Consider the following 26,120-nt stretch of genomic DNA (forward strand, 5'->3'; position numbering starts at 1 on the left):
GAAGGGAGCTCAGAATGCTCATTGTTCCCTTTCTATGCAAGTCAAGTCTTGGAGATCCTGTCACTCAAACCAGAGGCCTTTATTCTCAGTATGCACTGAAGAAGAAGAAATTGTATCTACAGAGAAGTTAGGGCAAAGAGCCCCCTCACAGGGCACTGGAGGTAGGAACACGAGGTTCCTCCAGGAGCCATCGTGTCCGGGACAGCGCTGCCTAAGGTGCGTGTCTGGGAGCTGCCTGATCCTGCTTCTGCTTCCTGGGGCTAAACGGGCAGCAGGTAGATTTTGCTCTCACCACAGCCTCCCTTTACTCCAGTCCATTGCACACCCTCCTGTGAGACCTTGTTACCTGTGTGACTTGCCCTTGCCAGTGATGGGGGAAAAGGGAATTGGAAGGAGTGGATGACATGTGGTAACTTTTTCCCATAGCCCTTCTCCAATATTCTGCCATGTGTGCGTGCGTCAGCGCTGGGCTGCCTATGGAACCTCTCCATGCTGAGAAGTCTGCATCAACCAATTGTAACCTCTTTAAAAGGTAAGGTCTTATATTTATGCATTAATATATTTGTTTAAATACTTTTTAATATTTACAGTGGCTGTTTCTGCTAAAATTATGTTGCATGTACCATCAAAAAAAGTATGAAACACAAATACTATAAGGTGACATTAAGGATGAGACATAAATCACAAAAGCAAGGGTGTTAAGAGTTTAGACTTCCAGGGTGTGCTGCTTCTGCTCTCTGCTGCAGAAGCCCCCTGAATTCCCTTTTTGGGAAACCATGCTAGTTTTCTAAATGGAAAACTATCTTAACGGACGTACAGTTAAATCCTAACCTGAATTAATTGTAAGAAAATAAGAAGTACATACTACTGCTACAAATATTAACTACTTACTGTATATAGCGCCTTTAATTTGAAGATCCGAAAGTGCTTATAAATAATGAACTAACCCCCCCTGCGAGGTAGGTAAGTATTATTATCCCTATTTTACAGATGGGGAAACTGAGGCATTACAGGTGAAGTGACTTGCCCAAGGTCACAGGTGAGTCAGTGGCAGAGCTGGGACCAGCCCTCCGTAGTCCTGTCCTCTAATCCTGTGCTCTAGCTGCTGTGCATGCTTCCTCTGGAGGGACCATAGCTACAAATACTGGAGTATTTACATATATACCAGTAAGTTAATAATATACAAATGCAAATATCCAAATTATCTGCAGAGATTTGTCAGTTAATTTCTTGCTTCTGAAACAACTTCTTTAATCTCTGACCTGAGTACAAACACATTGCTCTATTTGATATTTTTAACCCTGGATGTTATTTGTTAACTACTTAACAAATATTGGTCATCATTTGTAGGTATGCTGCTTTAAAAAGCTAGGTGAAAATGAAGCTGAGAATGGGAGGTGAGAAATAAAGCAATTTCAAGAGCAAGAAATACAAAGAAAAGGCAGGTGGATGACATCTCTATTCCTAATTCCAAATTTCTTGCATATGCATAAGGATTATTATTGAAGCCCCAGAATAAAGGCTGGGTGTGTGCCAGCTCTAGCACAGCTGTGCATCCTGAGCCCGAGCCAAGGAAAACTTTTAACTCCTCCAAGTGTCCTGTCAGTTCCTACCTTGGTGGCCTGCACAGACAGCACAGGGGTAATGCACTTCTTTGACAGAAACAATAACTAGCACTAAAACATGTTTTCTATTAGAGCAATTGAAAATGGAAAAATACTAGTGAGATCCCAAATACTGTGACTGCAAGTGAATTAAAAAAACCACAGGTTTCTTTATCAAAAGTATTTTTCACAAGATATTTTAATTTCCCTCCCATGAAGCAACTGTTTTTGAGCAATAATAATTCACCAGCTGCTAGACAGTCTATTGCTATTGAAGGGGATGCATAGATGCAGTCAAATAGAATTTTGCCTCTTGGGGACCAATCTGACAGTTTTGCAAGCTCCTGGACATATGTATTAATCACAGCCAAAGCAAATATTTGTGTTAAATTCCAAAGTCAGCTCAAACTAGCTCATAGCTGGGAGCTGGGAAGTATCTGAGTCATGAAACAAAGCCCAGGGGAGCCCCAGCCAAGCAGCCTTGTGACTCTTGCCTTTAGTGTAACATGAGATTTCTGCAGACTGCATTATCCATCATGCCATTCCCAGGTGGAAGTTCCTACCCCTGCCCTTTCAGGAGTTGGTGGGGAAACATGACTCACACAGTTTGCACAGAAGGGATTTGTACTGCCCAGTGTCATTTTTACCTGTTTTGGGGAGACCGCTGCAGAGTTAATTGCACTTCATTATTTGTACCTGTTAATGCAGTGCTGCATTTGAATGACACAATATAATCATCACCAGCAGCAGTGCACTTGCTTTCCTGGCAAAGTTAAAAGCCTTTCTGCTGTCTGAGGATTTGAACCTTGCATCTGTCCCAGTCTCAAATTCAATTGATGTAATCTGTATAACTATACTTGAATTATTTCCATTCTTACTTGCTAGACAGGAAATACTATAAAGATCTGCTGGCCCCATGTCAAACAGAGTTCATAAACTGCAGTGTGGTTAGGTGAGGCATAAAATGATTCAAACCTTTTTCTTCATCCCCCTGTAGCAGCTCTTGCTAAATGTTCATCTCTCCAGAAAAATGTTCACATTTGGTTTATTAAACTGTAGGGCTTTTATTGTAAGCTGCTCTGATGATTGCTTTCAGTTGGTTCTGACTGCAGCTCCTGTGTATTGATGGATTTCTCCCTTAAAAGACTGAGGTACTGGATTTCTTCATGAATAATCAGCAATCTGCTTCTGACCCTCAGTTCTGCAGGTCTCCTTGTGTAGTGCCAATGTCAGTGTGCTTAGCTTTTCATAAATGAAGAGGAGATATGGTTTTCAAAGACAACTATAACACTGCAATTAGTATGGAGGTCTAGAATCTGTTAATACAAAAAAGCTTTTCACTTTGCCTTAACTAACACATCTAGAGGCTTAAATATTTTGGGCTTTATACTGCATGCTGGTAACAGGACCAGTGTAATTTATAAGCAAGGAATGCAGAAACATTTTTGAGTCTCTGCTCCTGGTTGCTCATTTTTCTTGATATTAGAGCTGGCCTAGAGCCATGGCTTCCACCGTGAGGTATTGAAAACTTCCCATCAGTTCAGTGTGTTGGCATCTGCAACTCTCCTACAGGAACTGGCTGTATCATTGGCATTTCTCTCTCTGATGTAGGTGTGCTCCATCACAGCCTTCCAGTAATGCCTGACAAGGTGTTTTTTCTTGATGAGGGAGCCAAGTTTAGAAGTTGGGCAGAGTATCCAACTGCAGGCATCCCAGCATCTCTTCTGTGGGGACTCCTGTAGAGACTAATCCCCCTCCTCCTGACCCTCCATCCTGCCATGAGAGCTGTGCCTGCCCCTTGCTGTTAAAATTTGACCAATGCCAGTGAGAGGTGTAGATTTTCCGGCATTATGCTTTTACAAAAGGAATTAACAACCCAGTTCACTGAAGAGGTGATTTTTGGCAACCACCCTTGGGATATGCTCCTGCTTGTGTACCCTCTCCTGGAAACAGAGCCTTAAGTATGACTGCAGGAGCACAGCTCTATCAGACAGGAAGGCCATTTCTGAGCTCCTGGTCAGGACTTGCTTCCTTCAGGAAAGCAGCTGACAAATAACAGCTCTGAAGTGATGTTAAATAAGTGCCCATCATCTGTTTCTTAGCAACACTGTAGAAGAAAGTTCAAGTATCACATTTTTAAAGAAAAACCACAAACCAACCACTGTTGAGTTCAACCACTTTGCCCCTGCTGGGGCTGGGGTTGTCTTACCCCCTTCTCTGATGCTCCTTCAGACAAAAGCAGTGACATTGACAGGCCCTGTCCAGACACTACCAGAACTGGGGAAAAAAAAAAATGACAGCTACTGCTGCACTTTTTTTGTTGCATCTTACAAAAGGAACTGCAGAGACTTTCCAGGCTGCCAGATGCAGTTTGAGCTTCCATTGCTTTTTCAGAAATGCAGCTCACAGGACCAGGGAAGGTGAGGTCTCTTAGCACTTGTTGTACACTAGGAGGATGGTTTTCTTCCAGAAGCCTGGCATCCACCAGAGAGGCAGCAAAAATTGAGTGCAGCAGTGAAGTAAGATTAGGAATTTCAATAAACGGACATCTTGAGGGGTGGGGTGTAAGAGCAAGGCCCAGGGTTGGGTTTTAGTTCAGCCCATTGTGAATGTAAGAACCACACTCAGATTTGTGTTTCAAGCAGCTACAGCTGGGTTTGGGTCGATTAATCCATTTAGAAGGTGCTAGGAAGGTCCTGGCTTCCACTCTCAGCCTAACTGGAAGGTTGCTCTGCTCCCTACAGGGGGAATTTCTTACAGGAATTAGGTAAATAAGCAAATCATTACATGTTCTAGCTGGATCATGAAAGCGGTCTCTTGATCACTAACAATCTACAATATTAATATAACAAACAAAACCACACACACAACCAAAAGAATCAGAGGTCATATTGCTTAAAGAAAACAAAAGCCAGTTACAACCTGAAACTCTTCCTCAAAAGACTTTAAATGTGATTCTCAGCCTCCTGTGGAGTCACTGCTCACCATCTGGGTGTGTTGAGGAGGAGGATAGAGCAGGATGCAGAGCGGACAGTGCTGGGAGCAGCAGTGATAACCCAGGAGCAGGGGAATGACAAAGGGGGGCACTGGAGACATCCTTGACTTGGCCACCTGTGTGTCTGAAGTCTGTGGGGTTTGAAGACTGGGAAAGCATCCAAAGGGGGATTCCTGTGGTTTACAGTGACCTTATAAATAGTAAAACTTTTTAGTGTTTGAGTGTAAAAAAAAAAAAAAAAGTAAATTAAAAAAAGGTGCAGATGGCTATAAAACAGGCTAACATAAGTAATTACACACTTTTTTCACCTGTGGAGAGAAAGGAAATAGTAATGCTGGATCAGATGAGAGCAAACCATCACAAATAACTGGCTACCTTTTCCAGCGGGTGTTTGATAGTTTTACTTATAGCCGAGTTGTAACATGATCCTCCTGCCCATCTTTCCACTGGTTTATAAACAAGTCACAAGCCTCTCCCCATGAATCAAACACATCCTCTGATGAGTCTATAAGTTTAGAATTAGAGGAACAAATACTGGAAGCACAGTGAAGGGAGCTGGTACAAACCACAGGGCACTCCTTGCTCTGTCCTGTAAGTCTTGTGTTCCCACTGTAGCCCACCTCATTGAGGTTAATTTCACTTTTGGAACAATTCTCTTCTCTCTCTTTATCAATCTGAGAATATTTAATATCTTTCCACATGTAGTGTGGCTGAATAATTCCATCTGAAATAGTGTACATGGGTTCTGAATTTGGTTCAGGTACATGTCCGTTCATCTTGGAGAAAAGCAGGCCTAGTCTCTTAAAGGACTCCTTCTTGGAGCTGGAAAGTCTCTGAACTCTGTTTCCATTTCGGACAAAGGATCGCTTACTGATCCCATTGCTTTTTGGTTGCTCTTCCACCATGTTGATCCCAGACATAGTTTTAATTAGAGCAGATACATTGAAGTCCTTTTTTTTGTTGGCTACATTGAAAGACACGCTCTTGGTTTTGGGTTTTTCTCCAGCACCATCCTCATTTGTTTCATCCTTTTGGGACACCTCTGTGCTGCTGGTAGAATAACTTCTCCTCTGGGGCTTCCTATTTCCTAAGAGGTCAAGAACTTCATAACGAAAACTTGAGATGTCCTGTTTTAATTCCTAGGGCAAGAGGAGAAATTAGTCACTTTCTGTGACATGAATGAATGATCATGTTCCCTTGGGAACGTTCAGAGTTATACAAATGGCTGATACCAAATCACACTTAGCAAGAATGCCACATACATTTTCATTAGTCAGTGGCACACCAAAAAAACATACTAGTAATCCTGAGAACTGGAGACCTGGCAAGCTCTTTGTGGGACCAGCCTGCTTGACCAAGCCCCTCTGCCCACCTACCACATTCCCTGCACGCCCTCCACCCCCAAAAAAAAAGTTACCTTGAAATTTTCTTCAGTTAAACCTTCATTGGTTTTGGAAGTTCTTATCATTGCTGCAACATATCTTTTCACAAGACTTCTTATCACTTCCTGGAATAGGAAATGATACAAGTGATTGAACTGCTGGCTCAGACCAAACTGTTCTAAACTGCATTTCAGTGTTCTTACCTACAGTGGTTCTCCTGACTCTGCTGTCTAAAAAGAAAATCACTTGCCATTAGAAACAGAACAGTTTCTGTTAAACAGAAGAAACCTTTGGAAAGGTTGTATACCTTCCATCTTGAATGCTCAGTTGTCAGCTACGGCAAGCAGGTGATTTGTACTTGTTTGTACATGTAAAAGTCACTGAAAAAAAATTCTTGATGTTCTTATCTCTCCTGAAGCCCTTTAATCAAGGCTGCTGCAGATTTTTAAGATTGCCAATCTTGTGTATATGCTGCGTACCCTGGTAGGCCAACCTTGCTGTTGGAAGATTGTTTATCAAGTATTTGAAAGCCAAGGAGGGAATGTTGACAACATCTAACCTGAAGAACAGCCAGGAAGCACTGAATCACACCCTCAAGACTCCTCTAAGGCCTCTTGCTTGTTTGTTACTGGGGCTGTTTGTTACCATACAGATTTCTGGTAGGATGAGATGCATTTTGTTGTGTGTTTCTGTACCTCTCTGCTGGGTTTACATAAGCAAACTCTATGTTTGTACATTTATCTGTGCCAGCCAGCATACCACAGAGGTTCATCTCTATATAAGTAAAATACTTCTCCAACCCTGCCCTTCGTTTCCCTCGTTTCATAAAGAGGGATAACAAGTGTGAGGAACACCAAGCATGAAAATGGTCTCTGCATCAAGGTTTTACTGGGAGGATTTTTAAGATGTCCCATTGTTGGTGCCTGTAAGCTGTGCTGTGAAGTCAGGAAGTACCAAATGTCTGTGGTCAAAGGTGATTAATTACATTAAACATTTACTTCAGGTAAAAAATACTCTTCATCTTCAGCAAGACAAATTAATAATGGTATTTGACAGTATAGCCTAAAGTACCACCTAACATTCTGGATAATTCTTTTTACTTCCAGCATGCTGGTGTAATACATCACACTGTACTGAAGCTGGTGTTTTTAATACACTTTAATAATTCTGTAGGTTGACTTTAATGAGTACTTGATGATAGGCAAGCTGAGAGTAAACAAAACCAGCAAAACTCAACAAAGGAATTATTCCTCCTTCCTGAGCAGTCCAAAACAAAAGAAAATCACAACCACTGTTTGAGGTAGTGAAGCTTTACAAAAAAGAGAAGAGGAACAATTCAGGACTGTGCAAAAATGCTGCAGCAACAGGATGAAGTGACAGCCTGGTCCCTCTGATGGCAATAGGGATGTCACCTTTGGCTTCAGCAGCCAATCCTATGCATGGCAAGTTTTCCATTGCTTCAGAAAGCGTGAAAGGCTGGAGTGATTTACTGAACCATCCTCCCTCTAATGGGGAAATGTTTTAATCCATGATAAGCAAAATCCTCTTAGGGGACTTATACTTATCAAAATATATTCTAAAAGCAAGCAAGAACTAAGGTATTAGAAAATAAGCAGAAAGAAGAAACAGCAAGTAAAAACTTTTATCTGCTCCAGAGTTTACCTGGTAATGTTGATTCTGAATCAGGTTGTCAGCGTGTCGTTCCTGGAAAGAGAAAGGCACGGATCTGTTACCTGTTTAGTCCTCTCTTTAGAGCTCCTGAAGGTTCTTAGCAAGATATGGTCCATCAACCTTCTCCTGCACCAGGAGCAGTGGCCCTTGCGATCCTGAACATGCACAAGCACACCCAAAAATACAGTATAAAACTATGCAGCTCCTTACTGTGAATGTTTTGAGGTTTTCATGCCTCTTCTGTTCATTGTCAGAGTCATTGCCTGGGCACAAATGGTTGTGAATCCACTTGCAAAGGTACCAGAATGATTTGGGACTTGGGACAATGTTAAAAGGAGGGGGCAGAGTGGCGCCTTCATCAAAGTAACTCATCCAGAGCTTCGTCCGTGCAAACTTCCACTCAATATCTGCATGGTCCTATAAGAGAAGGAAAGAGACTATTAGCAACTTCAGGCAGGCTTTCCTGGAGCATAGTGCCTGCAGCTGAGGAGGTGACGTGTGAGCAATATAGGATTTCTCCAGCTGTGGACAAAGCAGCATCGCTTCTTCCACCTCCCTTGCTGGGGATGTACTTAAAAAAGATCAGCGTGAAAATGCAGCTAGAGGTAAAACGCCAACCTCTGAGAAATGAGATGATAGCAATATCCAGCAAAAAGAATTTCCGAGGATAAAGCCTGGCTTCATCCTTTAGAGGTTGTGCTTATTAGTTCTCCAGTACAAGAAGCAAGAAAACAAATTTCTTATTTTGCCTTTTGCTAGCACTTTTATTATCACAAACAGTTGTTTATCGTGTCCAAATCCAATGAATTGTCACATTCTTCCCTGGAAAAAGATCCTTTATAGTGTTTTTTTTATTTGATTGTTTTTTATAGCATCCATTAATTCAGCTCTTAGGAGGAAGTGACACATTTTATGGGTGCCATATTTTAAACCTTGCCTCTGTGTTATCCTTACACAAAACAGGAGAGGTTTTACTGTTTGGTTGTTTGTTTTTTTCATTTATCACTGTACTAGCTTGCTGTGCTCTCGTGTTTTTCATCCCATCAAAGTAAAGGTGGAAAGTTAATAGCATCACGACTGCATAGATAGGCACACAGTCACCAGGAAAGGAACACTGAGCCTGTGCAAGACACTGACCACACAAACTGCAGAATGGTGATCCCCAGTCCAAGCTACTTGCCACCTACTCCTTGGAGTTGACAGGCTGTTCTGCCTAGTAACAGATTGTATATTCCCTTCAACACCAGGCCAGGCACGTCTACCTACAGCTGGGATTCAGAAAGATACTGCAGCTATTCAAAACAGATTTCATGTTGCTTTGTACTAGTGTTAAAGTTAAAAACTGCCACAGTTTTCTGTTCTGTGGAAATTCTGATATTAGACAAAAAAATAGTTTGAAGCCAAGCAGTGCTGAACAGAGCTTACAATAGTATACTGAATTTAAATGGTAAATTTGTGTATTGTTATCATTGCAGAGTATAGTGCTAAGCTGATGGTTTTGACATTTTAGCTGTTCAGCAGTTACATTAACAGTATCTGACATGACATTAAACTAAAGCTGTGATTATCCAGGCTAAGTAGCAGTGCAAGGTAAGAGAAAAGGACAATGCCAAGATTTTAAGTTTCCAAAGAGATTTCAACCAGGTTGGAACAAGTAGCCTTCTTGCATGAGGGATGCTGGGCTGCAGTGCAGCAGCTCTTAGAAACAAGCAGTGAAGTGTAGGACAGGGAGTTTAATAAAATATGGCTGAACATAATGCCCAAAAAATTATGACACTGGCTTTCTGGCTACACTCCAGTGCTCTGACATGGGTAAAATATGCTCACATTTTGTCAGGAAGGTGCAGCTGACCTCCATTTTAGTAGTGTATTCAAATTACGTGCAGCTCTTGATTTAAAACAGCCGCCTCAGTGGCCCAGGAGCATATTAGTCTCTGCAGATGGTCTGAGTCAGCCCAGAACACTACTATTCCCTGCCAGCTTCCTGAAGGAGCTGGTTTCAGGCTGAAAGTAGACTCAGAGCAGCATTTTTCCTCACCCCATAAACAGGGAAATTGCAGCATCACCATGAAGTATTAGAGGCTGGTGCTGCTAGAAGTGCAGTTCTGGGTAGTAAAAAACGCAGTTCGCAACAGTAGAAATAATTGCTACCAAACAAAAGAAAAAAAACACAGCTACTTATTATTTCTTTCTTTGTCTCTACCTGCAGGCTGCATCAAGCTCAGCAGAGCTAGAAGAGAGCAGCACAACCTGGTGCCATGGAGCTGCTGACTTCTCAGCTGACTCTGAGCTCCACATCCAGCCCACAGGACAACTGCCTAAGAACTGCTCACGGTTAAAGGCAGAACCATCTCAGTTTCTTCCAGAAGCAGGGCTGGCTGCTCCTTGCTCAATCCTAAAGGATGACTCGTGCCCATCGTTCTACCTGAACATTTCCTGGTCTGGGCAACTTCAGTTGAAACAGTCTTCAGAAGAAATGGCACTACAGGCCAGGTGAGCCAGAGGGGAGGGCGTGCTGCCTGCTGGGAAGGCAGGAGATCAAATCCCAATTGTTAGAGAAGGGACCTGAGCTGCAGCTTTCAGTGCTCCACTTGGACATGCCAGGAAAAAACAATGGTAGATGATTCTTGAAAGGCTGCAAACAAGAGGTGCATTCCAGCCCAAGTCATCTGAGGATTCTATGATTGCTGGTTCAAGTATCTAAGGCATTTTGTAGAGGAATAGCTGCTTGAGTCTAGTCCTGCTGTGAGTAAACCTTTCTTTGGGTAGGCAAGTTCTACCTGGCAGCACTGGTACCACTGTCTGGGGCTACTGGAGAGTTTAGGGTAAGGCAGGAGCTGAAGGAGAGTGCAAAGCCTCTTGGATAGTTGTATAATGTTCAGTTCTTTGTCAATACACAAGCAGGTGTAAATATCCTATTGAGGAGTCAGAAGGGAGAAGGTATTTTGGAGAGGGTAATTTGGAAAAGGTTTTTAATCCACCCTTCTCTTCCACATAGGTCCATCAAAGGTCCAAGGTCTATGGTGGAGTGGGATCAGGTGTGGTGGCAGCAAGTTCCTTCAGCACATCATAAAAAGGCCATGTCCTGGGCAGAGGTGATTTAGCAGCGGATGCTGGATGCTGTTTGTAGAGGAGGAGAAGGTAAATCTATAGCTTGGTGCCTGCAGTTAGTTTCTGGGAAAGGAAGTAGGAAAGGGGTTATGAAAGTTTTTCTGCACATTTTGTGTTTTGGGGGCTTTCTTTGTTCTTTCATTTAAAAATTGCTTATGGGGACTGCATGGGCTTGACTGGGGGCTGAATGGAGGGGCAAGGCAGCACTGTGGAACTAAGCCAGGTTTCTCACTGGAGAAGTTTTGTTGTTGGTCTGAACAAATCCCTGTTGAGCTAAATGTGCCTGTGGCTGAGTCTGGTGGATGCTGGCTTCAGCCCCACCTGTGTGTCTTCCTGTGCACTTTCATTCAATAAGTGCACTTTAACCTCTCTTAAAAGACAGATCCTCTGTACAAAACTCAAAGTATCTTTTCTTTGGCTTTTCTGCTGCTGTGGATCCACGAGGGTTTACAAACTAAGCCTGTCTCAATTATTCACCTTTATGTTTTGAGAACCTGAGCTAATCAGATGGGAGCTCCTGGCAGCAGTTTTGTGTTGGAAATACATAGCAAAGAGACATTTCAATTTTACTGATAATGCCTTTGCACACCAGTAAACTGCCACTTTCTTGGTTAGAGCTCTCTTCAGTGCCCTAAGCAGTGAAAGCTGCACACACAATAATCTCTTTCCTACTCCCTCTTCTGTTGAGTGCTGAGAGTATCATGCTGCAGCAATCTTTGATACCCAATTGAAACCTGAAGCACTTGAGAGTTAACATCAGTCATTGCTGTGGACGTGGCCCAGTGGACCACCAGATGGCCTTCAGCTTTTTGGTGCATCTACCCAGTGACTGCAGGCAACTGGGAAAGAATTACATTTTTGAGAGCGGCCTGAGCCTGAGCCTGCTTTGCTTCAAAGCTGTGGCAAAGATTGCATGTAGGAGAACACTCAAAGCAAGCTCCTGAACATCAATACAGTGTGAATCCAACCTGAGAGTTCTTCCCTTGTTCAGCTGACAAATTTTTGGTAACCCTTAGGATAAGCTAAAAAACATATCCACTAGCTTTGCAAATGTGACCTTGTTGCTTTAGGAGTTTAAATCCAAGTTTGGATTTCACCATCCACTCTTTAAGCTTCTGTGGCTGTCTTGTTTTTGTCACCATTTTCTTTTAAACACTGCTCATCATTTCAACTATAAAAGATTTTACTTCTTAAAAGGCTGAGCCTTCAAGCTCAAAGAACACATGAACTCAAAGAAAACAGCATTTGGCTTCTCTGTGAGAAAAAAACCCTGTATCACTTACTATCACAATACGAATATGTTAAAATGGCCACATAATCCTCTTTCAAGTCTCTGCCATTTGAAGTAAGAATTAATCTCCCATAGAGATTTCCCCGTGGGATGGCTGAAGCCATTTTACTGTAGCAGTTGTGAGGATTTTTTAATTCAGTTAAAGTGATGTATTCACAGATGTGCCAGGTTTTAAATAATTACCTGCTACGCTAATTATCCAGGATAATTCAAACATTACTCTCCATCTTTATCTCTGTGTAGGAAATGTGTTTTTTACATTTTGTGAAATGTGTTCTATAAAGATTTCCATCACCATCCCCTTGCTTTTGCCATATGGTTTAGAGCATTCTGGCACTGCCCCAGCAATGGGAGACTGCTCCTGTTCTCTGTTTGAGATGGGTGACACCACAGCAGCCTCGAGGTCCTCAACCTCTTCATGTGTTTAGTGTATCAACTCCCTTTTTGCTGGAAGGCTGACAGAGGAGAATAACTTGTAAGTTAGCACATAGGAGCTGAAGAAGGGGGCTGTCCCATGGGAAGCCTGTGGGGAAATCAGGCCGTGGGAGCCTGATCTCATGACTCTTGAGGCAGCATTCGTGAAAGCACTGGGGTAGTCCTGAGCTTACCTTAGCTCAGGGCTGATAAAGATTCCAGTAGTGATCTGCACACTACTAGTACACACTAAGGTTAGCTCTGGATGAGGCTGGTGTAAAGCCATGGTACAAGAACTCAGGAAAAACATAAGGCTGAGATGATGGTAATGCTCAGCAGTCAGGCACTCAGATCTGCAAACTTTCCACTGCAAAACCATCAGAAGTTAATCAGTTACTTAAGATCCTCTGATCTACACAGAGGGACACAAGGGCTTCTGCCCCTTCCTCTAAGAAGTGTTTCTGAGATGCAAATCTTCCCCATGCCCATGTGGAAAGAATAATGTATAAAGATATCTAGTGTCTTCTTAGCTGGCACAAAAAGGGCTGTGTGTGCTGTTCTTGTGTTTTATTATATAACAGAGAGTGGACTAAGCTGGAAATAGGGCTGCTGCCTGTCAGACTGTGATTGTGACACTGCTCTCAGGACCAGGCTGTCCAGCCGTGGCTGAGTGCCTCAGAAGTAGGTATGGGAAACTTTCTAGTTGTGCTTGGAATGCTGGCAGAAGCTGGCAAGATTTCTGCATCAGGAGTAGCAGGACTGCTCTCTGCTGCTCTCCCAGGAGATGCCAGTAGCAGACCCACAAGATCAGGAAGCACACAAGGTGTAGTACTTTCCTCTAGGAAGGAAGAAGACATGGTTTTCACCTTTGAAAGGTATCGGCTGACATACCTTATTTGCAGCCCATTGAATAAGGGGATCTTGCTGCCTGAGAGGCACAGGAATTTCAAAGGTGTTTTGCAGTGTAATTAGCTGTGCTGCAAAGTGTGGGAAAAGTCATTAAACTCTATTTAGTGTATTTCTATCTCACGTGTCTCTTTGCTAAGCCCAGAGCAGGAAACGGCACAGAAAAATCTATCAGCAATGGCTTTCAAGCAGGCTAGCACAAGAAATATACTCTTGTGTGCCCTGAACAGAAAGCATTGCAGAAAAAGGGTCAGGAGAAAGTTAATCTTGACAGAAGCCAACACAGGCAACTCTTGCGCAGTTTCTAAGCTGTTAATTTTGCTACGTGTTGAGCAAACTGGTAATAACATCAGCAGAGCTTGGGGGTTTAATGACAAGCTCAGAGAAACAAGCAGCAAAAATCTACGCAGGCTGTTTGACGTAAATGATGTTTAATATTTTCCAAAGAAAAATATGTCATAGAAAAAAAAAAAAGGCTATGAGAAAAATCAGGGACCTACAAAGGCAATTAATGCATAGGTAATTCAGCTGCAGCTGCCAACAAATAACTTAGCTTTCAAAGCTGGGAATAACATACTGAAGGGTAAGATCTTAATAGGATCAATCTCAAAAACAATACAAGAACTATGAAAGGAGGACAATCTAGTATTAGAAAAAGCAATTAGAAGAGTTGGTGAGTGAGGCAGCCAGAGAGGAGATCAAAGTGATGTCTAGCACAAACCACACAGGAAAAAAAGGAGCAAGTGGAGTCCTGACCAATAACCAGACATTCACACCAGGGAAGCTGCAGCAGCCCCACACCAGCCACATGTGTGGCAATGCCCTGGGGAGAACAAGCCCGGGGCAGAGATATAAAGTGAAGGAGCACCCACATGTGAGAGAAAAGATGCCCAGAGAGCTGCAAAGCAAACTATGGGCATGCAGGGCAGGCAAACGGGTGAGGGCGCAGGGCGTGTGGTGTGGAGAGAGCAGCTCAGGCAGGAACGTGGGGTGTCTTCTGGCCCCAGCACAGATGAGGATGCTCATGAAGCATAGGCAGCTTCTGAAGGAATACTCAGAAATAAACACCAGCACTGGGATACAAGAAAAGTAAATTCTTGGGCCAGGATAGAGTTGAAGACTTGAGTTCAGAGAAGAGCTATCCTTATTTGGTAAAAGGCAGCAAGACCTTTAGGTGAGGAAATCATACAGAGCACAAAGGAAAAAAACCCAACAACCATAATCTAAATTTTTGCCCAGCAGACATTTCAGATAAGCCATTAATGGGATTGTGAGCATTAAAAACTTGAAAGCTGGATGAAGATCCCAGTCATGGTATAGCCCATAAAAGAACGCACTGTTAACAGAAGAAGTTAGGAAGAGCTTCCTTATTTTTACAGTGTCTGAGGTTCATCATTTCAAACAGAACAAGGGAATGGTCAGTTCAGTGTCAGCAGGATGGATAGCACAGAAACTCCATTTTATAAGATGGATAAAGGGCTCCACAGCCAAAGAGGCTTGGAAGTTATGGGATGGAGTAGGTCACTGGTTGCAATGGAAAAGAAAACCACTAATGGCTTCAGTATACACAAGGACATTCCCTCATGAATGACACCAGAGCACATGAGCTCTTGCACCAGCCATCGTTCCTCAGAACAGGCCTCCATACAGATGGAGGTGATAGCTGATTTTCCCAGCTCTGGGGAATCAGTTTGTTTGTACTTGGAAAATGCATGCTTTAGCAACTCTGCTATTTATATCTTCCATGTGCAGAATATATTAATAATTAAAAATTTAGCTTGCAATGCACTACATTCCAGAATGTATTTAGGTTATATATATCAATTACCTTTCATCTTCCACCAGCACAGTGGATGGAAACAACAATAGCTAATGAGAAGGCCAGGGAATATTATATTTGAGAAAACACAGAGAACTGGGGATTGTGCTGGTTTTAATCACAGAATCCTAGGGGTTGGAAGGGACCTTGAAAGATCAGCTAGTCCAGTCCCCCTGCCAGAGCAGGGTCACCTCACACAGGAATGCAGTTAAATGTTTTCAATTACACCTTTTTTTTTTTTTTCAGTCATATTCCAACAAAATTCAATTTTTATTTTAATACTCAAATAAATCAGAGCAGTAGGAAGGTCACACAGAAAAATAGTTTTCTAAAAAAGCCTCAGCAGGAACAAGGAGGAAGAACCCACCAAGACTTTGTTCTTCCTGCCATCCATTCTCCCTGTATCATGGCCTGGTAAGAGACTCTTTTCATGCTGAAAGTCAGAGATAAAAGTGCATCTGTACTGATCATGTTAACTACCTCCAGTCAGGTCACAACCAAGTAGTGCACATGTGCCCACAGAAAAATAGTGGGCTGAGAAGGTACGTCTAACCTGAAGTGCTTGAGTGTTGATCACTGTGTTAGCACCATGGCATCAAACAACCAGCAGAAAAACAAACCTGAAAATTTTCTCTTGATTTCTACTTTCATTTCTACTTCCACTATTTTCAGAGTATTATATTTGATTTTGTTCTGTATAGCCAGCTGGCCTGGGATTTGACTCTTCCAAGGAAGAAGAAATTACTTGAAATGAATAGCTGGGAAATGAGGTACTTCTCTGTACCCCTCTATTTATTTCTTGTTTGGTTTTTTTTTCCAAGATAAATTAGTACAGAGAAGAACAATTCCAGTTTGGATCCACATGTGAATTTTGGGTCTCAGGATCCAGTCTGTGCCATTGTAAGGATGTGATTTCTGCTGGGAAAAGGGATGTAAGCTGCGACAAAGGTATTTACAGTTTTAACAGTTTGTTTAACATCTTATTTAAGGCTGTTGGTAACTTTTAGATCTGAGCTCTGATTATCAATAAGTACAGATAACATTTGATGGTCTGCCACTGACTCTTGATGCTACAAAACTGTTTACTAGAATCATAGAATGGTTTTGAGTTGGAAGGGACTTCAAAGATCATCTAATTCCAACCCTCTTGCATGGACAGGGACACCTCCCACTAGACCAGGTTGCTCCAAGCCCCATCCAACCTGGTCTTGAACACTTCCAGGGATGAGGCTTCCACAGCTTCCCTGGGCAACCTGGGCCAGTGTCTCACCACCATCACACTAAAGAATTTCTTCGTAATGTCTAACCTAAATCTCCCCTCTTCCATTTAATCCATTACCCCTTGCCCTTTCACTACAAGCCCTTGTAAAAAGCCCCTTCCCAGCTTTCCTGTAGCCCCTTCAGGTAGTGGAAGGCTGCTATGAAGTCTCCTGGGAGCCTTGTCTTCTTCAGGCTGAACAACCCCAACTCTCTCAGCCTGTCTTTGTAGAAGAGCTGCTCCAGCCCTCGCATCGTCTTCATGACCAGAAAGGTAGTAACTCAGTAAATTCATTACTGGTCTGACCCTTGGAACTGTTTTGCTGTGTTGTTGGAATTTCCCTTAATCAAAGCTCTGAGCCTCACTGTAAGTATTTAGGCTTCACAACCTTTTATACACAGCCCTTTTATCCCTTCCTCGAGTAACCAAAATAATAAAATGATCATTCCCAAACTTCCATAGTTAAGTAATGAAACCATATATCAAATTCTTTAGTATTTCACTTTTAGGGCTGGTTATAAGCTGCCTTTCCTCAGAGAAGGAGTGGAGCTGGACTGTCTTTTATTGCGTCTGTAAAGGTCATAGTGCTACTGGAAGAAGTGGGTGCCTGAAGTGGGTGTAAGTCACCCTGCTTGTAGAGTCACTTAAATGCAGTGCATGAGCTTAACTGCCAAAAATTGAAAAATTGCTCAAAAATGAAAAAGCCTAGCTAAACATCCTGATCGTTTAAGTATGTCCTTGAGCCAAAGGAAAGGGAACCATTCATTATAAATGGATGGGATCACTCAAGTCTGTAAGTGAATCTTGAGTTGTGCAGATAGCAGGGCTTCAGGAGATGAAAAGCTCCTGTTCTTCCCCTGAACACAGGGTCTGCAGAGCAGAGAACTGAAATGCAGCTGAGGAGGCACAGCACAGCATTTCACCTAACACGGGTTATTAAGGCCTTTGACGTGGTTTCAAGCTAGAAAATGGTAGATTTAGGTTGGACGTTAGTAAAAAGTTATTTGGTGGTGGTTCACTGGAATGGGTTGCCTAGAGAGGTGGTGGAGGCTCCATCCCTGGAGACATTCAAGGTCAGACTTGATGGGGCTCTGAGCAATCTGTTCTAGTTGGAGATGTCCCTGCTTGTTGTCGGGAGGTTGGACTAGATGACCTTTAGAGGTCCCTTCCAATCCAAGACATTCTATGATTCTGTGACTCTATTAGACATCTTCCAGTTTAATTGGATGGAGTTGTATGTATCCTGTTCCACCTATATAATCAGTATCAGCTTATCTGCTAGATTGCAGTGGGTTGAAAAGACAATCTGTGAAGCACTGGCATCTAAACAGTCACGTTTTGGAGGATTCTTAATATAGCTGTTCACATTGCACAGTATCAGCTCTTCCCAGATAAATTCCTTTTAGGCTTTCACTGTTTTTCCCTCAGTATTATTTCTCCTTTATCTTTCACTTTTGTTCTTCTCTTTTTAACAAAAGTCCCCTTGATGCAGAAGTACAGGATAATGCTAATTGAGCTTGTCATGCTTAAATAAAAGATGGGATAACGCAGGGGGCTGCAACCACTGCAGTCCCATCTGGATACCTCAACTTCTATCATGTAGCAAGAGCAAATCTCGCTGTGCTGCTTTGCACGCAATGGGCAGAGAATTATTGACCTGTCATGTGTGGCACTGGCTTGTTAACTATGCCAAAAAAACGCAGAACCCACCCATACAAATGCCAGCAAATCCCCTCTAATATTTTAAATCAGACAGGGGTCATCTACAGATTGCAAGCTCATCTTTTTCACTTAAGTGTAATGTTCCAGCTCCTCTGAATAAGCCCTGGAGTGGTTTAGCCATGGTGGTACACAGGGTCAGATAAACATCTGGGCTTTCAAAGATTAAAAACAAAATAAAGGATTAACCTGATCTTGCTGACAATAGTCCTATGAGCAGGGGTTTGCAGGATTGGGCCCTGGGATGCAGAATTAGCTTTGTCTGGTCTAACAGAAGAAAGATGCAGCATGTAAAGTCAGAGCACATCGAGTGCTTCCATTTAGAGGCTCTGCAAACACCAGATGAATCTTAACAACTTGATTCAAGTCCATGGGTTATATGTAATTAGACCAAAGCCAACAAAAAGACAAACAGTTCTACACCTTCAAATGAATACTTCAGCTTGCTAACAAAAAGTAATTAAGCTCCCTGCCAGCCTAGAGTGAGGCTCCAGGGCTAATTTCACACACAGGCCTCTCACTGTATGGTAGCATTACACACACCACTGCTGCAAACCATCTCCCTTCACTTTCAAATAAAAATCTGCTGGGAGCCCCCCGACACCCAGTCGCAAGCTCCAGAGAGATCAGCCAGCCCTGGGAATCAATCCCACTCCTCTAAAGATGTGCTACAGCTACCCAGGAGTCTGGCATTTGTTCATACCTGTCACAGTCCATGGGAAAAGGTAACAGAAATCTGCAGTTCCAAATGTCACAAAAGGCACCAAGTAAGTTCAGGAGAATTTGCAATTTCAATTAATTCTTACTGAGGACACAGATGAGTTTTGGGAATGTGGTAATTGAGATTTGGGTAATTACAGTTGCACTGTAGAATGAAGAAAAGACTTGAGTGTATTACCTGCACCCAGAACAAGGGATCTGCATATGGGCAGTGACCAGCAGGATGTGTTTGTTGGTCAGCTGGAGTCACTGAGGGCCATAAAACTGGGGCACAGTGACATTCAATTCAGCCAGCACACCAAAGAAGAGCCATTTAATCTCCTTTCTAGAGCCTAGTTGTTTGCTACACCATAAAAAGCTTCAAGAGACATTAATCCCAGCTCATATTGGCAACAAGAATATAACAAGATCATAATTTCATTTCCTGCCATATGACAGAGATAAAAAAAACAAACACAGAAAATTGAAGAAATTCAAAAAAATGGTTCTGAAATGGGGCTTGTGAGATGAATGCTTCCTGATGCTTTACGTTAGCTTAGATTGGAGTACAGGTTTTGGAGCTGGCCTTACTGCTACAGGGTGTCAATCTACTACCCCAAAACTCACCACATGCAGGGACTAGCCATACTGAGTAAGTTTATTGCTTCATAAAATTCTTCCTTAGAAAAATCACCTAATAACAGTGCAGGTCATGCAAGCAGCAGAGGTGTAACATTTTTTTGACAGTCCTAAGGGTCATAGATCCCAGTGGGGAAGAGATTTTCTGCTGCTGTTGTGAATTAAACTGGGTAGTAATTACTGCCATGGTGCTGCAGGAGTTCATTTGGTGCAGAGAATTAGAGTTACTCTTGTTCTTTGTAGATCAAGAGAAGTTGGATACTTGGGGGAAATCCAAAGTCATCTTGGAAACAATGTAATAGGGAGCTGAAAAATCTTTATATTCCTCTGTGGTTTAATTTTTAAGATGCAGTCAAGTGGCAATCCTGTGAGAAATGGCCTCTCACACAGTGTCCTCATTACCCACTCGGTTACTTTCTGCCACTTATGAATGATGGAGCCACCTGGCTACTCTAACATTGTCCTTCCTCTCATCATCATGACGTATTCCTCTTCTATTCATCACGTGATGGCATTTCTGTCACGTCTGGGAAGGTTTTGAGAGACCTGGCAGTGACAGTTGCATTTTGTGCTGCTTGTATAGAACATTCTGAACTTCACCTGCTGAAGCAGTGCCAAGCCTGTGGAAATATTGGTGTGCATTTGGATTTTGTTTGCTTTGTTGGTGAAACATAGTGTCTCCCATAAAGCAGCTCTTGACAATGGTTTGCCAAAAGAGAAAAATGAGCTGTATGAAAAAATCAATATTGAAACTGCCTCAGGATACCCCTAGAAAAATCTCTTTATTGAAGTCTGAAATAGCTTAGTAAAAAAACCAAACCAAAACAGAACAAAGTTATGGCAGAAAAATTCTTCCTTGTCTGAGTTAGGAATCACTCAAAGCTGTGTGGAGGTTTTACTCTTTGCTTGCCTTGCCGTGTCTTCCACAGATAGCCTTTGGTTTCATGCTGTGTATGCCTGCAGTGTGCTCAGTTAACTATCCAGCCCTCACCCCCATACTGGGGAGACACAAAGAAGAGCAAAGAATGAGCAGCTTAGTCTCCTTTCTCTAACCTCATAGCAGAAATGAATGTCTAGATGAGGCAGTGGAGAAAAGCTAACCTGAAGAATAACTGCTACAAATGCATTAACACATTTATCCGTGGAAGAAAGGGGGGGAGAGAGACTGTTTGCATTGCAGCAGTGTCACTGGCTCATTAACAAGTGAAATTAATTAAGATGTCCTGATCACTCCACTGCAGGGAAATCAACAAACAGAGATGCACTCTCATCCCTGATGACTAGCTCATTTTATTTCTCTGCAGAGATGTGCACATGGCACAAGATTTCCTACAAATGTTATGGAGAATAAAATCTGCACCCCACTCCAAGGGCTTCTTGGTACTTTTCCCTCCTCTCCCCCATGGAATGCTGTCATGCCATGAGTATTCAATGTCACATAAAAACCTGGAGGAGAAAATGCCCAGTCTAGCAACCAGTCTACAGTGATTCAGAAAGGGGTAGACTTGATTATAGGAGGTTAAAAATTACCCACAGTTGCAAAGCTCAACATTTATTAATGAGTTGTTTTCTTCAGGGAAGAGATTAATTGATGTTTGCCATTAGAAGACACATGAAGAAAACTTATCCCTGAGAGAATGCTGTGAGCATGCACAAATATTAGCTTCAAAAACTAAGCTGCATGTACCGCATGAGAGGAGACTGGAAGCGACTGCCTCTTTGTCTTCCCAAGAAACCTCACTGCTCTCAGTAGCAATTGCAGTATGACAGCTGAAGTGACAACTATCCTGTATCATCTTCACTGACACTCTTCTGAGCAGAAGGCTCATGCTGCACGCTGAACTGTCTGTGTTGCCTAGGTTATCTGGTGAGTTCAGTCCTTTATCCTCAGGTCTTTCTCAAGCATCCCTTTCTGATGGAGCAATTCACTGTTCCAAACAGCTCCATATACAAAAAAACATTATTAAAACAGTGTGCTCTGGACCATTCACTTCAGTTAAGTGTTATGATGGGTCTCTCTAAGGCATGTGGGGTTTTTTTTGTAATGTGGCATCTCATCACTTAAATTATTCAGGGAAAAGAATGATGAGTGGTTGTACCCCAGTCAATAGCAAATGCTGCTTTTCTTATTTCAGTCTTAGGTTTGGGCTTTGTGTTAGTGACAAGCCTATTTGATAATAATAAAGGAAGGGGAATGGGAGAAAATGTCCAAGGAGACTATCTTTGTTTTCTGCCCCTCAACTCAGTCTCCCTGGAATGTGAGGAGTAGCACTGAACAAAGAGAAACTCTTAAAGCGTTGACACAGACTGATAAATGCCTTTGTGATAAGCTGCTTTTCTGCTCATTTGGAAGGTCAGTGGTCTAGTTTTTCTCATACTTTTTAACGTGATAAAGATCAGATGTCCAAAAGTATCACCAGTTTGAGGGGCCTGTGCTTAGTTTGAGCAGGTAGCAAAATTTAGGAGCCACTTGAATTAGTAGATGATGAACAGCAGTTGTGGAACCTGTTCAAGCAGGTAAGTCAATGCTCTCCTCTGTATGCTTTGGCCAAGAAAGGAGCTCACCCATACATTTCCCCAGTGATTTGTCCAGGAGGTTGGGAATGGAACTAGTAGGACAGCTGGTACTCTTGGTTTTTTGGTGTTTGTTTTTTGTTTGTTTCCTATTTTATCCTTCATCTTCTAGAGTAAATCCAAGAGTCATCCACAGCAGAGAAACAAGTCTTGTCTCAGCATGTACTTCTGAGTGACCATCTGAGGACACAAATCACTTCCCTAACTCCTGTTTCTGTTTGCAGATGATGGAACACCTCATCACCTCACTGTTTCTAAACCTCTCATGTTAGGTGTCAGAACTAGAAAGTAATTGTCCACTGTTTTAACCTGAGTACTGTCCACACAAGATTTAGCTGCCTTCTGTACTGTTTCTGTTCACCAGAAGAGCTTTACAATGCAGAGCCATACTGCCTTAGTTTGCAATCTGTTGACAAATTTAATCATCAATGTACAGAGTTTTTTAGGTACACAGAATGAGATTACAGTAGAGAGACCAGTTTTGAACATCCACATGAAGATAAAAAGTTTTAAACTGGCTCTGCAGCCAGTGAGCAGCCCTGAGCTGCCTCAGCTCAGATCCATCCCGAACTGATGAGGCTACTCAGGAATCTGAGATTATGGGTCAGCTGGCAGGAGCCTGGCTGGTCTTACAGATGCAAATGATCTCATTTCAGTGGGAAGACTGTGGAGTAAGAAATTACAGGATTGGGCTCCTGACAGACACGGTTTCAAATGAGAAAACAGTAATAGGACAGAGGGGAAAATAACCCAAACAACACCCTCACCCAAGTTAAAACTAAACATCAGGAAGCAGTGGGAAGGCTTCTCTTTATATACCCTCTCTGCTACAAAGTAAATCAGCTGCTAATGGCAAGGTGATCAGTGAGGTTACTCTACAGGAGAAGACAAGGGCAGATGACAGCTGATAAGCCTTTTCCAGCTAAGAAGCATTACAAACAGAGCAAAACCTCCTCCACAAGCATGATTCAGGCTAGTGAACAGAAATCCCAACTACCTGCTGTCAAAAACTGGGGGCAGCAGTCTCCAGCATCCACACAGTTCTGTAAGCCAAACAGATGAAGCACGTGGAGAAAAAGTGAAAAGAGAAAATGAGATAACTTACGGCAATGAGCTGGTAGGAGTTGTTCATCATAGCTATGAGCATGTTCAGCAGCACAACAAGAGAGATGACATTGTAGGTCCCAAACATAGTGGCCCCAACAAATTCTGTGAACTCGTGTCTGGCTTTCACGTTGGTGACGTAGAGATTCAGCAGGCCGAACACAGACCAGAAGAGGGACTGGAGGGTCTCAAAAAGTCTGCAAATAACACCAGATTTTTACTTGGCTACCTGACTCTGGGGAATGGAAAACAGTGCCTGGTTCAGGCAGCATTCAGGTGGGGAACACAGAGACATCAGGAGCCTGGGACACCTGCCTGGGACAGGGCAGCTGCTCAGTACACCTGTTTATTCTCTCTGGCAGGCAGTCTGCACTCTGCCCCACTGGCCGGTGTATGTGAAAGCTGTGTCACATCAACAAACTCTGCTACCTGTCCAAGAGCTCCAATTAATCCCTGCCTGCATCATGAACATGTCTGCAGACTAAATGTTCAGGAAACCCATCATCAAGTACGACTACGAGGCACCACAAGGTAGGAGGTATGTGAAATGACATCCACTTGCATCTTTTGCTCTAATACTGGCTGAGACCTTGCAGCTTCTGTGCTGCAAGTGAGCCAGGCCAGGGTCCTAAGGCCCTGCTTGAGAAGAAGTGCACGTGGCCAAAAATGCTGGTCCCTACAGCTCGTTTGTGCAGCAGCTCCCACCCACAACGGTGCACTGACCTTCACAGCATGCTGCAACAGTAGATTGGTAATGACTCAGATGAAAAAAGAGTCATTGCATTAATTCAGCTCTAGAGGTTTTCTTCTTTTGAAGTCTTCCTTCCACAGATGAACTAGACCTGACCTCACTGTGCTTTACAGCTTATGAGATCATCCCAGGTCTCTATTTGCTTCAGCCAGAGACAAGTGACCTTTCACAACCACGTCAAATACATAATCAGCAATCTAAATAATTGCTCTGTTTGGGCATCTTTGTTTTGGCTTTCCAAAAGATGCCATTTATATCATCAAAAAGTGACATTTATATGCCTGTTTGAGAGTTTCCATTTTGGCATGAGGTTAGTAGATATTTTCAAATGCTCCTACTAGAAATAATTCAGATACTTCACTTGACATACCAGGAATCTGTTTTCCTGTCTTCCCTCTGCATCTGTTCCACATGTACATCCCATACTTTATGTGGGAATTTAGTTTCTTTGTATTTTGTGGATGTATCTTTTATGTTTCTCATTGGCCAAAATTTTAAGACTTAAAGCCAAATCCTTTCTCCCCAAAGTTAGGCTGTTTGTTAGATTTATTAAATAAGTGAGGTGGTAAAATAAGGATCAACGAAAGAATGCTAAGCATTTCTCTACTAAAAATGGTGGAGTGCTAGCTATCTTTTAACTTATTTTAACTATTAGCAGTAAATGTCCTGATTAGGCTGTAAGCTCTGAGGAGACAGATTCCTGTCATGAAACTGTAATAATTCTTAGAAGTGATCAGTGCATTGCTCTGCATTCACAGTATTAACCAGGAGTATATTCTGGGCCCAGGCTATGGTGAATATATTTACCTATGGACACACAGTCCCCCTTGAAAGGCAGCAAGTGCTTTCTGCAACTTTGCATAGAAGTAAAGCTTAGTTAGTCTTTCCTTGGTGTTCAGTGACAGGCCAGAGCCACAATCTCTTTTCACAGTGAGTGTTTCCAGTGGGGCTCACCGTACTGCAGAGAAGCAGCTTTTAAAAAATAGTTTTTGGAAGATGCAATTGAGAGACTATCTCCTCCTGCCAAGTATATTGTGGATCTTAAGCAAACAGGAGAAATCTCAAAATTCCACCACTGTCTAAGGCAGCTTATTGACATCAAGTGCCCCCTCTGCCACAGGAATTCTCCTGGCCTCCTGCAGTCCCTGGAGGAAAGGCCCCAGGGTCAGCAAAACCCTCCAGTGAGAATGACACAGCAGGCAGTAAGGTATGAACTCCCCCAGCCTTTCCTCCTCTTCCTCTCTCTCTTCTCCCTCCTTCAGTTGCCACAACCACAGCAATAAACATACTTTCCAATTGTCTGCCTAAGCAGTTGACACTTGGCTTTCTAAGGGATGGGGAGGCCAAAGCATAAATCTGTGAATTATTCATGACTTCACCTCATTGCTGTCACAAAGGAATATTACTTTTCCATGATATGTGTTTGCAATGCAGAAAATTTCCTCACCAAGAAAATATTAACGCTGTCCTTTGGGAGCCATAGGAAACAATGCACCAGTAAATAGGTGTCACATTTGAAACAAGCTGTACAAACACAAGTGGCGTCCTGCTTTTCCTTCCCCTACAAAATCAGGTCTTATTGTGTGACTGTCTAGAAATGCTGGTAGGAATCAAAGGGTAGTGATTGAAAGCTTTGTACATGTATTCTTTCTTTAGGATGAACTATGAGCAAACTTGAGGTAACACCAGCTCTGACTTTTAATTCACTCCAGCCATGCTTGTTCTCCCCTGCCCAACAATATAATTTTCTGTTTTGCAGGTTGCTTATTCTTATCCAGTCACCCATGCTGTGCATCTGCTCAAGGGCCAAATGTCAGCTTGTACTGGGGGTGTTAATAACGACTATTTAAACTTTTAAGAACACGTTAAATAAATTTTTTAAGCAAGTCTCAAACAAAAAGTAACCGCAGAGCGTTCTGTCCCCTGCCAGGAGACCTCAGTCCTAATGGATCCCCTCCCACTGCGATTTTGTTTTAAACAAACCTCTACCATAAAGGCTGAGCCCCCTCAATTTCCTTTCTGTGCTACATTCTCCTTAGCAGGGGGCTTCAACTGAATGGTAGGGTGGGAGAAACTGTAGTCTGTATTTAAGCTGATCTGCACACTTTCTATTAAGTGGTTCTATATCTTTTCTCGTTTCCAAGATATTACACCTTCTTAAGACTTTTTTTTGTTTTCCTGCT

At 42.6% G+C, this 26,120-nt stretch overlaps 1 protein-coding gene across 1 annotated transcript in view; it reads right to left on the minus strand.

The window, feature by feature from the left end:
• Nucleotides 1-5,003: 5,003 nt before the first annotated feature.
• Nucleotides 5,004-26,120, minus strand: part of TRPC5 (transient receptor potential cation channel, subfamily C, member 5) — a 62,083-nt gene continuing 40,966 nt past the window's right edge. Inside the window, exons 6-10 of the mRNA XM_009997150.1 lie at nucleotides 23,188-23,383; nucleotides 7,863-8,069; nucleotides 7,644-7,685; nucleotides 6,017-6,106; nucleotides 5,004-5,738 (exon numbers count right to left, since the gene is read on the minus strand). Coding sequence (XP_009995452.1) covers nucleotides 5,004-5,738; nucleotides 6,017-6,106; nucleotides 7,644-7,685; nucleotides 7,863-8,069; nucleotides 23,188-23,383 — 1,270 coding nt within the window. The remainder of the gene's footprint in view (nucleotides 5,739-6,016; nucleotides 6,107-7,643; nucleotides 7,686-7,862; nucleotides 8,070-23,187; nucleotides 23,384-26,120) is intronic.

The sequence above is a fragment of the Chaetura pelagica genome, unplaced genomic scaffold (genome assembly GCF_000747805.2).
Source record: "Chaetura pelagica isolate M959 unplaced genomic scaffold, ChaPel_1.0 scaffold344, whole genome shotgun sequence".
In the NCBI taxonomy this organism is placed as follows: domain Eukaryota; kingdom Metazoa; phylum Chordata; class Aves; order Apodiformes; family Apodidae; genus Chaetura; species Chaetura pelagica.